This window comes from Sapajus apella, unplaced genomic scaffold (genome assembly GCF_009761245.1).
Source record: "Sapajus apella isolate SASKATOON/1434 unplaced genomic scaffold, GSC_monkey_1.0 scaffold14, whole genome shotgun sequence".
Taxonomy (NCBI): Eukaryota; Metazoa; Chordata; class Mammalia; order Primates; family Cebidae; genus Sapajus; species Sapajus apella.
In genome coordinates, this window is record NW_022436954.1 from 10,015,751 (window position 1) to 10,028,587 (window position 12,837).

At 50.9% G+C, this 12,837-nt stretch overlaps 1 protein-coding gene across 2 annotated transcripts in view; it reads left to right on the forward strand.

Annotated features, from left to right (window-relative positions):
- VWCE (von Willebrand factor C and EGF domains) overlaps window positions 1-12,837 on the forward strand; it is a 36,845-nt gene that overhangs the window by 5,697 nt on the left and 18,311 nt on the right. For both annotated transcript variants that reach the window (XM_032283223.1, XM_032283224.1), the window contains 6 exons: window positions 3,404-3,520; window positions 6,894-7,010; window positions 7,856-7,984; window positions 8,534-8,976; window positions 9,059-9,152; window positions 11,596-11,678. In XM_032283223.1, coding sequence (XP_032139114.1) covers window positions 3,404-3,520; window positions 6,894-7,010; window positions 7,856-7,984; window positions 8,534-8,976; window positions 9,059-9,152; window positions 11,596-11,678 — 983 coding nt within the window. The remainder of the gene's footprint in view (window positions 1-3,403; window positions 3,521-6,893; window positions 7,011-7,855; window positions 7,985-8,533; window positions 8,977-9,058; window positions 9,153-11,595; window positions 11,679-12,837) is intronic.

The window sequence follows — 12,837 nt, forward strand, 5'->3', positions numbered from 1 at the left end:
TGGAGTGCAGTGGCATGGTCTTGGCTGACTGCAACCTCTGCCGCCTGGGTGCAAGCGATTCTCCTACCTCAGCCTCCCAAGTAGCTGGGACTACAGGTGCCCACCACTGCACTTGGCTAATTTTTATATTTTTAGTAGAGAGGGAGTTCAGCATCTTGGCCAGGCTGGTCTTGAACTCCTGACCTAGTGATCCACCTGCCTCAGCCTCTCAAAATCTTGGGATTACAGGTGTGAGCCACCACGCCCGGCCTGTTTGTGATTTTTAAAAGATTTCTACAGACAAAATCTGTTACCTTCCCCAGAAGCAGCCACTGTGACCAGTTTCTTGTCAATCTTTCCTGAGTGACAACAGCCTTTTTGAAGTTTTAATTTTGTAAAAATAATATTTATCCCCCTGAATAGAAAAGCAAGAGATAGTTCACTGTGGAATGTTTGGAAAGTAAGAGGAGAAAGATGAAAAGAAACATTCTCTGGAAGTCTCCACCTGGAGATCTTCGTTACCAAAAGGAAGTTGTTTTCCCCCCTTTTCCCTGGGTGTGTATGTGTTTGTGAGTGTGTACGTACGTCAGGCATGCATATATGTATGCTTTATAAAATTGGGATTATATCTTATCTGTAGTTATTATTTTTCCCATCTAATTTTATATTGTAAACATCACTAACAATTCCTTGCAACATTTTATATTTTATTTTATTTTATTTTTGCGAGGCTTGGTGGCTCATGCCTGTAACCCCAGCACTCTGGGAGGCTGAGGCGGGTGGATTACTTGAGCTCATGAGTTTGAGACCAGCCTGGCCAACATGGTGAAACTCTGTCTCTACTAAAAATACAAAAGCTAGCTTGTGTGACGGTGCATGCCTGTAATCCCAGCTACTCAGGAGGCTGAGGTAGAATTGCATGAACCCAGGAGGTGGAGGTAGCAGTGAGCCGAGATCGTGCCACTGCACTCCAGCCTGGGTGACAGGGCAAGACTCCGTCTCAAACAAAAAAAAAAATGTTTTTTTTTAGCAGTTACATATGTGACTGCTGTAACTGAAATAACTATTCAGAGGTCTGCAGTGTCTCACCACTATAAATAATGCCGCCATAAAGAAAAGGGGCTTCCTTTTTCAGAGTCACCGTCTCTGATGATTTCCCAGAAGGACGCTGTTGAGTCGGAGGGTCTCACTAAAGGCGTCTGGGAGTTTGTTGCTTGTTGCAGCATCAAGCTTCATCCTCCAGAAAGGAGAAGCAATGTAAGCCATTGATCTGCTCCTGAATGCCTTTCACCTTGGGATATTTTCTGCACATACTTCTCATTGCAGAGGCAAACAGAACCAAGGAGAAGCCAGAGAACAGTGTCAAAGCACTTGCAGGACAGGGTGGCACTGACTGTAGCCACGAGACATCCCAGTGGAATGGAGTTAGTCAGGGTGGGCTTCCTAGCGGCACTGAGAATAGTCTCGACTGTCCGGCTGTTGGGAAGAGTGAGTAGATGCTGGGTAGAAGGCTAAGTAGGGGATAAGGAGAGTAGAGGTGTCCCATGAGCTTGGGGACTCAGCAGGGAGACTCACTACGCAGCGAGTGCAGACGAGTAGACTGAGCTGCGCCCAAAGGTCCTCAGAAGCTGCCACGGATCTTTGGTGGGGAAGGGAGGCCAGGCAGATCCCATCACCCCTCAGATCTCACTAGGCTCGCCTTCCTGAAGCACTACTTGGATCCTGCTTAGATCCAGTCACTGCAACTTAGTTTCATCTTTTTCTTTTTTTTGAGATGGAGTCTGGCACTGTTGCCCAGCTGGAGTGCAGTGGCGCGATCTTGGCTCACTGCAACCTCCGCCTCCCTGGTTCAAGCGATTCTCCTGCCTCAGCCTCCTGAGTAGCTGGGATTATTGGCATGTGCCACCACGCCTAGCTAATTTTTGTCTTTTTAGTAGAGATGGGGATTCACCATGTTGGCCAGAATGGTCTCGATCTCCTGACCTCGTGTACTACCTCACCCAGCCTTAGTCTCATCTTAATCCACATCTTCAGCCCTGTCTCCTGCTGCTTCGGAAGGAACTGAAGCTTCAGCCAGTCTGGGCCTCAGTATAGCCCTCATGGAGCCCAGCTGCTGCCTGGAAGCACCTCAGACCCTTTCTCCACCTGGGAAGGCTCTCCGCTGATACTCTGGTCCTCTTAACCACTGCCTATTCCAGGGCATGCCTGCTGGGGCCAATCTGTCCCTAGTGGGGCATATATCACCGCAGCAGGCACTGGCATCCCCTGGGCGTGTGTCTTGGCTCCTGTGTTATCAGTCCATGAACATCTGGAGTTAGCGCTGTGTCTTAGTCACATTTGTGTCCTCAACAGCCCCGCTCTGGGTCTGCTGCACGCAGCTGGTGCTTAAGGAACCTTTAAAAGAATGACTTTGTTGATTATTTTATTTTTATTTTACTTTTTTGAGACTGAGTCTTGCTCTATCACCCAGGCTGGAGTGCAGTGGCATGATCTCAGCTCATTGCAACCTTGGCCTCCAAGGTTCAAGCCATTCTCCTGCCTGAGCCTCTCGAGTAGCTGGAATTACAGGCATGTGCCACCACACTCAGCTAATTTTTGTATTTTTAGTAGAGACAGGGTTTCACCATGTTGTCCAGGCTGGTCTCAAACTCCTGACCTCAGGTGAGCCGCCTGCCTCCGCCTCCTAAAGTGTTGGGATTACAGGCATGAGCCACCACACCCAACCTCCCTATCCACTGCCCTCTGTCCTTTTGAGGGCCCTTTGGGGTTGCCCTGCCATCGGGGCCATTGGAAACAGTTCTGTCTCAGCTGTCTTCTCTCATCGTCTGGTCTTCATGGGTTAAAGGGGGCCCCAGTCCCTTGGATTCTTCTTGTGGTTTCCTCACAGCCAGTGACCTTCCTGGTGTCTGCTCTTCCTGGGGTGCAGGTGGGGATTCCACGCTGCTGAGGGCAGGCTTGATGTGGGCTCAGGGTCCTTGTGAGGTTGATTTGTTCCTGAGTCACAGCCACGCTCAGAGCAGGCGGTGCAAGGGTGTCTTTCTTTCTTTCTTTCTTTTTGAGATGGAGTTTCATTCTTGTTGCCCAGGCTGGAGTCTAATGGTACAATCTCGGCTCACTGCACTCTGCCTCCCAGGTTCAAGCAATTCTCCTGCCTCAGCCTCCTGAGTAGCTGGGATTACAGGCATGCACCACCAGGCCCGGCTAATTTTGTATTTTTAGTAGAGATGGGGTTTCACCATGTTGGTCAGGCTGGTCTTGAACTCCTGACCTCAGGTGATCCGCCTGCCTCGGCCTCCCAAAGTCCTGGGATTTATAGGCTTGAGCCACCACGCCTGACCTGGATGCTTTCTTTCCCAGACATTGATGAATGTGTAAGCTCCTCTTTGAGGACCACTGTGAGCACACCTGCCTTCTCTCTTTCCAGACATTGATGAATGTGTAAGCTCCTCTTGCGAGGGCCACTGTGTGAACACGGAAGGCGGGTATGTGTGTGAGTGTGGGCCTGGCATGCAGCTGTCTGCCAACCGACACAGCTGCCAAGGTGAGCTGCAGGGAAGGGACAGCCGCTCTGGGAGGGGTAATGGGGATGCCACATTGAACGCTCGGCCCTGCCATGACCAGCACAGTGCTCTGTGCGCCGCTGCAATGAACCTTCACCACCTTCTTCTGAAGGAGATGCTGCTATGGTTCCTGTTTGACTGATACGGAGACTGAGGCTTACCTAAGGCCAAGTCGTTAGTGAGAGATGGAGTCATGTCTAACAGTTGGGACCAACTGCAGCTGGCCCGGCGGGGTGGCTCACATCTCTAATCCCTGCACTTTGGGAGGCCAAGGCGGGAGGATCACCTGAGGTCAGGAGTTCGAGACCAGCCTGGCCAACATGGTGAAACCTCATTTCTACTAGAAGCATAAAAATTCGTCATGTGTGGTGGCGGGTGCCTGTAGTCCCAGCTGCTCGGGAGGCTGAGGGAGGAGAATTGCTTGAACCAAGGAGGCGGAGGTTGCAGTGAACCAAGATCTCGCCACTGCACTCCGGCCTGGGCGACAGAGTGAGACTCCGTCTCAGAAAACAACCTACTGCTGCTGCTGTGGGATAAAAGGGATGGCAATGGAGGAGAGGCCGTGGGGAGAGCCAGGGCAGAGCAGGCCGACCAACCTGGGGAATAAGGCCACTGAGGTGAGGGAGGGCTGTGCGAGACTCAGGCTGTGAGTCCAGAGGGGCCATGGGAGGGGCATACCGGGATGGGCTCATTCACTCACTTCATTCATCAGTTTTACCTGCCAGTGCTGGCCCAGGCTCCGAGCTACCCTGGGGAGCAGTATCCCCCAAGTCTGGTGGGGAGCAGAAGAACAAGGCTAGGAGAAGGGATGTGTTGGGGAAGCTCAGGGAAGAGAAGGAGTCCTACCTATTCAGTTTGCAGAATGAGAGATCTTTTACAATTATTACTCATTCTTTTAACCTGTAAATAAATGGCATTTTAATTTAAAAAATGCCATTTATTTACAGGTTATGGAAGGAAACAATCTCACAAGGCAGATAATTGTGAGCTCCACCTGAATCCTACATTATTATTTTCTTTGTGTTTGAAATTTTCATAAATTATAAGAAAAATTTTAAAAGTCAAGGTGTTTGCCCTGGCCCTCTCTCCCAGTGCTGCCCTCTGCTCTCCCTGGAGAATAACCCAGCTGTCTTAGTCTGCTTGAGCTGCCATCACAAAATTCTGGGGGCTTGTACCACAGACATTGATTCTCATAGCTCTGGAGGCTGCAAAGTCCAAGACTAAGGTGCCAGCTAATTCAGTTTCTGGTGACAGCTCTTCCTGGCTTGCAGAAGGCAGTCATCTTGCTGTTTCCTCAGTTGGTGGAGACAGAGCTCTCTGATATATATATTTTTCTCTTTGCATGGAGTCTCCCTGTGTTGCCCAGGTTGGAGTTATAGTGATGCGATTTCAGTTCGCTGCAACCTCCGCCTTCTGGGTTCAAGCGATTCTCCCACCCTCCCGAGTAGCTAGGGTTATAGGTGTGTGCCACCACGCCCAGCTAATTTTTGCATTTTTAGTAGAGATGGGGCTTTCACCATGTTAACCAGGCTGGTCTCGAACTCCTGACCTCAAATGCTTTGCCTGCCTTGGCCTCCCAAAGTGCTGGGATTACAGGCGTGAGCCACTGACCAGGCCTCTCATGATTCTTCTTACAAGGGTACTAATCCCATCGAGAGGGCCCGCCCTCATGACCTCATATAACCCTAATTATCTTCCAAAGGCACCACCGCCACATGCCATTACGTTGGTAGTTAAGGCTTCAACGCCCTTTTTGAGGGGACAGAGTTTAGTCCACAGCACTCAGGTATTGGTCTGCTGTGTGCCCTAACTGCCCGTCCCTATGTGTATATACATACACGGGCGCTTACAGAGATATGACAGTTGCTGAACTCTCCGTTCCTGAATCCTGGGTTAAGCACTTTACATGAATTTTCTCCTTTAGCCTTCAAAATTACCTGGTGAAGTTGGTATCATTTATCTCGATTTTATTAATAGGAACGCTGAAGCTTAATGAAATTGTTACTTGCTTAAGATCACATTAGAGCTAAGGTGTTTTTTTTTTTTTTTTTTTTTTTTCGTAGAGTTCTTGCTGTATTGCCCAGGCTGGTCTCAAATTCCTGGCCTTAAGCTATCCTTCCCCTTTTGCCCCCCAAAGGGCTGGGATTCCAGGAATGAGCCACTGCGCCCAGCCAGAGTTGGGATTTAAACTTAGCCATTCCTTTGCTTGCTTCCCACACCCCCGCCCAATGCTGGTCTTGAAGATCTTTCCACATCAGGGTAAACAGACCTGCTTTGTTCCTTTTAACTGCTGACTCTGCAGTGCAAATATTTTACAGTTTACTAACTCTTCTCTTATTGATGAACATGGGAGATTATTTCCAGTTTTTCACAATTTCAAATAGCACTGGGGAACTTCTACAGAGGAGGTTCGACTGAAGCTGAGTTTTGAAGTATGAGTAGGAGTTTTCCAGCCAGACAAGAGGGAAAGGCATTCCAGGCAGAGAGAGAACATGGGAAAAGGGGAACACCAGAAGAGTGTGGTGCATTTGGTAGATGGCAAGAATTTAAGCCTGTGGCCAGGTGCAGTGGCTCACGCCTAATCCCAGCACTTTGGGAGGCCAAAGCGAGTGGATCACCTGAGGTAAGGAGTTTGAGACCAACCTGACCTACATGGCGAAACCCCAACTCTACTGAAAATATAAAATTAGCCAGGTGTGGTGGTGCATGCCTGCAATCCCAGCTACTTGGGAGGCTGAGGCAGGAGAATTGCTTGAACCCCAGGAGGTGGAGGTTGCAGTGAGCTGAGATCGCGCCATTATACTCCAGCCTGGGCAAAAAAAGAGAAATTCCATCTCAAAAAACAACAACAAAAAAGAATTTAAGCCAAATGAAGGTCAGGGGCAAGGAAGGGGGTGGGCAAAGCAACCAGGGCTATGTTGGAAGGCATCGTGAGCTACAGGGCGGCTTTGGTGTCATACCCTAAGATGAGGTCTGTGGCAGTAGGAGCAGTGGAGAGGTTTTGAGCAGGGAGCGCCCTGATTAGAAATGCCCTTTGGTCAGAACATACTGGAGGCTGTGCAGAGATGGCTTGAAGGAATCCAGGTAGAGGTAGGGAGACACACCAGAGGCTGTGGCTATTCTCCAGACTAGAGATGTATGTGACCAGCTAAGGGGTAGCAGTGAGGATGAGAGAAGTGGGCTGGCCCAGCGACTATTTAGGACTGCATGTGGGCAGTGCAGAAGAGAGGCAGCTAAGGTGGTTCCCCAGCCCTGTGCGGGATAGGAGAGGGAGATGAGGGAGGAAGAGGGGACCACATATTTCCAAACCTCTGTTGGGGAAATGAATCCCAGTCTTGTCCCTTTTCCTGCCAGACACTGACGAATGCCTAGGGACTCCCTGTCAGCAGAGATGTAAAAACAGCATTGGCAGCTACAAGTGTTCCTGTCTAACAGGCTTCCACCTCCATGGCAACCAGCACTCCTGTGTAGGTAAGGCGGGGAGAACCCTGTGGTCTGCGCACTTCGGCTGCCAATCAGGAAGATGGACAGGGAGCCCAGGGACCCGGGAAGGTTAACAATTGGACCTTCTGGTCCTCTGAGCCTTTGCTCAGAGCCTGCCTGTCCCTGGGGTTGGCATGGCTCTGCATGAAGACCCTGTCTTGGACTTTTCCTGGCCATGTGCCACGTTTATCCTGTTACGTTTCTCTTCCGCTCCTCTCCCAGATACACCCCAAGGATTCCTTTCTGCTCACCCATTTTCTTGGCTGCCTTTGCTCCCCTTGGTAAATAAAGCATGTTATGTATTGGTTCCTCTGGTTTAGAAGGAGACCTCTGTTTTCTCAGCCCATTAGCAGAAATTTCCAGAAAGGGATTGGCATGTTTGGCTTGAGCTTGGCTCACGGGTTGAAGGTGGGGTCCCATGGACCTGAAGAAAGATCTTGTTCTAGCAGAGTTAGGTATTTGTCCGGAAGCCTACCTTGAGCAGCTCAGTGAGTTCTGAGGCTTTTCGGAAAGAAAAACGGGAGGGTGGAAGGTTTGGAGATCAGATTCTCAGCGAGGCTTACCCCCACCAGGCAGCAATTGATTACTGCTGCATAGTGCTGGGGCTGGGTCACTGATACTCACGTTCAGTGCCTGCTGAATGTGTGAACCTATCAACGAGACTAGCACTAGTTTTCAGCCCCGGTGTCTGAGTCACATCCTGCACCTTGGGGCAGAAACGGACCCCATAAGAACTATGGTAGGGAAACTCCCCAAGTCTTTTGAGCTAAGGGATGGGCAGAAGGGCTCGGTAGCCCAAACAAAGTAGCTGTCGCAGTGAGGCTCTCCCGCAGATGTAAACGAGTGTCGGAGGCCATTGGAGAGGCGAGTCTGTCACCATTCCTGCCACAACACCGTGGGCAGCTTCCTATGCACATGCCGACCTGGCTTCAGGCTCCGGGCTGACCGTGTGTCTTGCGAAGGTGAGCGCCAGGGCCCTCCTTCTCGGCAGCTGGCCACGCCCTATCAATGCCTGCCCCGCCCCGCCCCGCCCTGCCCCGCCCCATCAGAGCATGGCCCCGCCCCGTTCACGCCCTCCCGGCACCCAGCCACGCTCTATCGGCACGTGGCCCCGCCCTGCCCCGGCCTCGCCCACCTGCCACCCGGCCCCCTTCTTTCTGTTTGCTCGTTTTCAGTTCATCTTGTTTGTTAATTCCAACACTCCACTTTCTTCCTCACTTTCCTTTTCCACTTCATTATCGTTTTTTCCTCTTTCACTTTTTTCCCAGCCTTTTTTTTTTTTCTCCAAATGATAAAAGGAAAAAACCCAACAGGAGTCTGAGTAACCTGGACTGCAGGGACCGATATTTCCGTGGTTCACCCTGCTGCACAGCGACAGTGTGCCTGTAAACATAGTAGAATGTTGCGCAGACCACGAGGGCGAACAGGGACTTGTGGTGGAGCTGAGCCCAGGTCTTCCTAAGCCCCAGCTCTGCTGCCCATCCCAAGAGACCTCCGTGCTTCTGTTTCAGCTTTCCCGAAAGCCGTGCTGGCCTCATCTGTCATCTTGCAGCCCCAGCAACATCCCCCCAAGATGCTCCTGTTGCTTCCAGAGGCCGCCCGGCCTGCCCTGTCCCCAGAACATATCCCTTCTTCGGGGGCTCCAGGGCCCCCAGCTGGAGTCAGGACCACACGCCTGCCATCTCGCACCCCACCACTACCCACATTCTCCCCTTCTGCCCCTTTGTGGCTGCTGTCCACTCTGATGGCCACCCCAGTGCCTACTGCCGCCTTGCTGGGGAACCTCAGGCCCCCCTCACTCTTTCAGGAGGAGGTGATGGGGACCTCTTCCTCACCCAGGGGCCCTGAGGCCCCCCGGCTGGCAGCAGGGCCCTCTCCCTGCTGGCACCTGGAAGCCACGCATGAATCAGGGAGTCACTGGACAGAGCCTGGGTGTTCCCAGTGCTGGTGCGAGGTGGGTACTAGGGGTCCCCGGAACTTCCTTGGTCTGGAGTCTGGGGCCTTGTAGTGGCTGTAACTCCTGCTTGTGCTTCTAGGATGGGGAGGTGACCTGTGAAAAGGTGAAGTGTGAAGCTGCTTGTTCCCACCCAATTCCCTCCAAAGATGAGGGGTGCTGCCCATTGTGCACAGGTGAGTGCTGGTGCCAGCGAAGAACATAGTCCTGCCCCTTCTTTTCTCTGTGCCGTCCTGCAGCCAAAGGGCTGTTCTTTAACATTAGCTTACATTAGAATCTCCTGGAGGGCTGGCTGGGTGCAGTAGCTCATGCCGGTAATCCCAGCACTTTGGGAGGCCGAGGCGGGTGGATAACCTGAGGTCCAGAGTTCGAGACCAGCCTGACCAATGTGGAGAAACCCCACCTCTACTAAAAATACAAAATTAGCTGGGCATGGTGGCATATGCCTCTAATCTTAGCTACTCAGGAGGCTGAGGCAAGAGAATCACTTGAACCCTGGAGGCGGAGGTTGCAGTGAGCCGTAGATGGCACCATTGCAGTCCAGCCTGGGCAACAAGAGTGAAACTCTGTCTCAAAAAAAAAAAAAAAAATCTCCTTGAGGGCTTACTAAGCCACAGTTCCCTTGGCACTGCCCCCAGAGCTTCTGATTCAGCAGGTCTAGTATAGGGTCAGAACATGTGCATTTCCAGTAGGTTCCCAGGTGATACTGACGTGGCTGGTCTAGGGACCACACTTTGAGAATCACTCATCTATGCTGTAATAGCCATCAAGGGCAACTTTTCATTTTCTGGGCATCCATTTTCAGCTTCATTCATTCATTCATTTATTCAGTCATTTAATGAGCCTCTTTAAATCCACTGTGCAGCCCCCTTCTCCTGCCCTAGTTCCCCTCTTACAGGCGGAGGAGTCATTGTTTCTATTTTTTTTTTTTTTTTTGAGATGGAGTCTCACTCTGTCACCAGGCTAGAGTGCAGTGGCTTGATCTTGGCTCACTGCAACCTCCATCTCCTGGGTTCAAGTGATTCTCCTGCCTCAGCCTCTTAAGTAGCTGGGACTACAGGTGCGTGCCACCATGCCCAGCTAATTTTTGTACTTTTAGTAGAGACAGGGTTTCACCACGTTGGCCAGGGTGGTCTCGATCTCTTGACCTCATGATCTACCTGCCTCAGCTTCCCAAAGTGCTGGGATTACAGGTGTGAGCCATTGTGCCCAACCCCATTCTTTCTAAATTCTGTCCCCTTTTTGACTCCTTCCTATCTGCTGACAGTTTTTCATTTGCTTCCTATTGTTGGAAGGATAGAGACCCAAATTCTTCACAGTTCCTGGCGGAGTTTCTTGAAACTTGCTCTGCACTTGAATCAAGGGGACCCTTATTAAAATGCTGATTCTTGGCTGGGCATGCTGGCTCAAGCCTGTAATTCGAGCACTTTGGGAGAACGAGGTGGGTGGATCACTTGGGCCCAGGTGTTTGAGACTAGCTTGGCCGATATAGGGAGGCCCTGTGTCTACAAAAAATTAGCCAGAGATGGTGGCATGTACTGTAATCCCACCTGCCTGGGAGACTGAGGTGGGAGGATCACCTGAGTCCAGGAGGTTGAGGCTGCAGTGAGCCATAATTGTGCCACTGCACTCCAGCCTGGGTGACAGAGTGAGACCCTGTCTCAAAAAAAAAAAAAAGCAGATTTTCATTCAGTCGGTCTGGGAGGGGATTCTTTGTCTGGTGCTCTTGGTGATATGACACTGAGATTGTTGGATATTGACCAGCAGTTAAAAAGCCTTCCTAAGGATTAAAATGGAAATGCACTGCTTTTTTTGTTTGTTTTTGGTGTTTTTGTTGTTTTTGGTGGAGTCTTGCTCTGTCACCCAGGCTGAAGTGCAGTGGTGTGATCTTGGCTCACAACAATCTCTGCCTCCCAGGCTCAAGCAATCCTCCCTCGTAGCTGGGATTATAGGCGCCTGCCACCACACCCGGCTACTTTTTGTGTTTTTTTTTTTTTTTTTTTTTTTTTTTTTTAATTAGCAATGGGGTTTCACCATGTTGGCCAGTCTGGTCTCAAACTTCTGACCTCAAGTAATCCACCCTCCTCAGCTTCCCAAAGTGCTGGGATTACAGGCGTGAGCCGCCGTGTCTGGCCTGGTTTTCTTAATAACTATCGTGGGCTATGTCCCTGCTACATGCTGAGTCCTGAGTGCAAAGAATTGGGGACTTTATTGCTGAGGTTTTGGATCCTTCCAAGTTCCCTGCAAGGTACATGGTGATATTTCCATTTTGCAGTGAAAATGGCTGCGTACCAGAGAGGTGAAGTGACATGTCCAGGACCACTCTGGTAAACTGAGCTGGCAGGCCAGGTTTTGAGCCCTTTCCTGCCCTCTGGGAGTAAAATGCTGTGCCCTCCAGACACTTGTGGGTTTGTGAGACATGAATGGATCCTCCTGGGGCCACCATGGCTGATTCTTGCAGGACCACACAGTCAGAGTACCCCAAATCTGCCACGCCTGGCGCACCTAGGGCAGTGAGAGAACGTTCCAGGTACATTAAGCCTGGAGAAGCAGTGAGACCTCAAGCTTCCTCTCCTTTGAAGAGGTCTGATGGCTCTACCTCCTATTTGTCTCTCAAAGGCTGTTTTCACAGAGGTGTCTTCCGAGCTGAAGGGGACGTGTTTTCACCTCCCAATGAGAACTGCACCGTGTGTGTCTGTCTGGTAAGCATCACAAGATCCTCAAAGCCTCGTGGGTGTTTTCTTAACTTTTGGGGGTTTTAGAGGCAGCAGAAAAGATCAGATGTTAAAGATAAGCTTGCCGAGTGGAAGGGAACGTTCTCAGGTTGTGAAATTTGGTCAGAAGCTGCAGAATTTAAAAGGGGGTGGGAATTATACAACACAAGGTTGGTGGAGTCAGGGAGGCTTCTGCTCTGCAGAAGGCAACCAGCTGGCACGCAGGGTCTGTCTGTGTAGGAAGGGGAGGGGATGAAACTCCTCAGAAACTTCCCACCAGGCAGGCTGTTTTTCTCTCCAGGCAAATGAAGGTCTCCTCATTTGGGAGGAAGAAGGCTCATTACCAAACTCAGCTTGTTAAAAGTGTTTGACTTTGGGCAAATTCACTCCTCCAAGAATAGTTATGAAGCACCTCTTGTGTGCCCACCCTGCCAGATGCTGTCCCATGTATTTGATTGGGAGCACCTACTGAGCGCCAGGCCCGGGGGTTGGTACTTTTCATCTCCTTCCTTGCCAAGGCTCCCGGCAGCTCCTTGGGGTCAGCTTTACTGCCCCTATTTTGCAGAGGAAAAGACAGAGCCTGGGAGGTGGCACAGCTGGGATTTGAGGTCTGTCTGAGCCCAAAGTCAGGGCTCTGTCTACCAGCCCTCACTGCTACCCTCTGACCATCTTTATTTTTTATTTTAGAGACAAGGTGTTGCTCTTTCGCCCAGGATGGAGAACAGTGGTGCAATTATAGCTCACTGTAGCCTCGAATTCCTGGGCTCAAGCAATCTTCCCACCTCAGTCTTCAAGTAGCTGAGACCACAGGCACATGCCATTACACCCAGCTAATTTTTGTTTTTTTTTTTTTTTTTTTTGGGGGACGGTGTTTCGCTCTTGTTACCCAGGCTGGAGTGCAATGGCGCGATCTCGGCTCACCGCAACCTCCGCCTCCTGGGTTCAGGCAATTCTCCTGCCTCAGCTTCCTGAGTAGCTGGGATTACAGGCACGCACCACCATGCCCAGCTAATTTTTTGTATTTTTAGTAGAGACGGGGTTTCACCGTGTTGACCAGGATGGTCTCGATCTCTTGACCTCGTGATCCGCCCGCCTCGGCCTCCCAAAGTGCTGGGATTACAGGCTTGAGCCACCGCGCCCGGCCTTT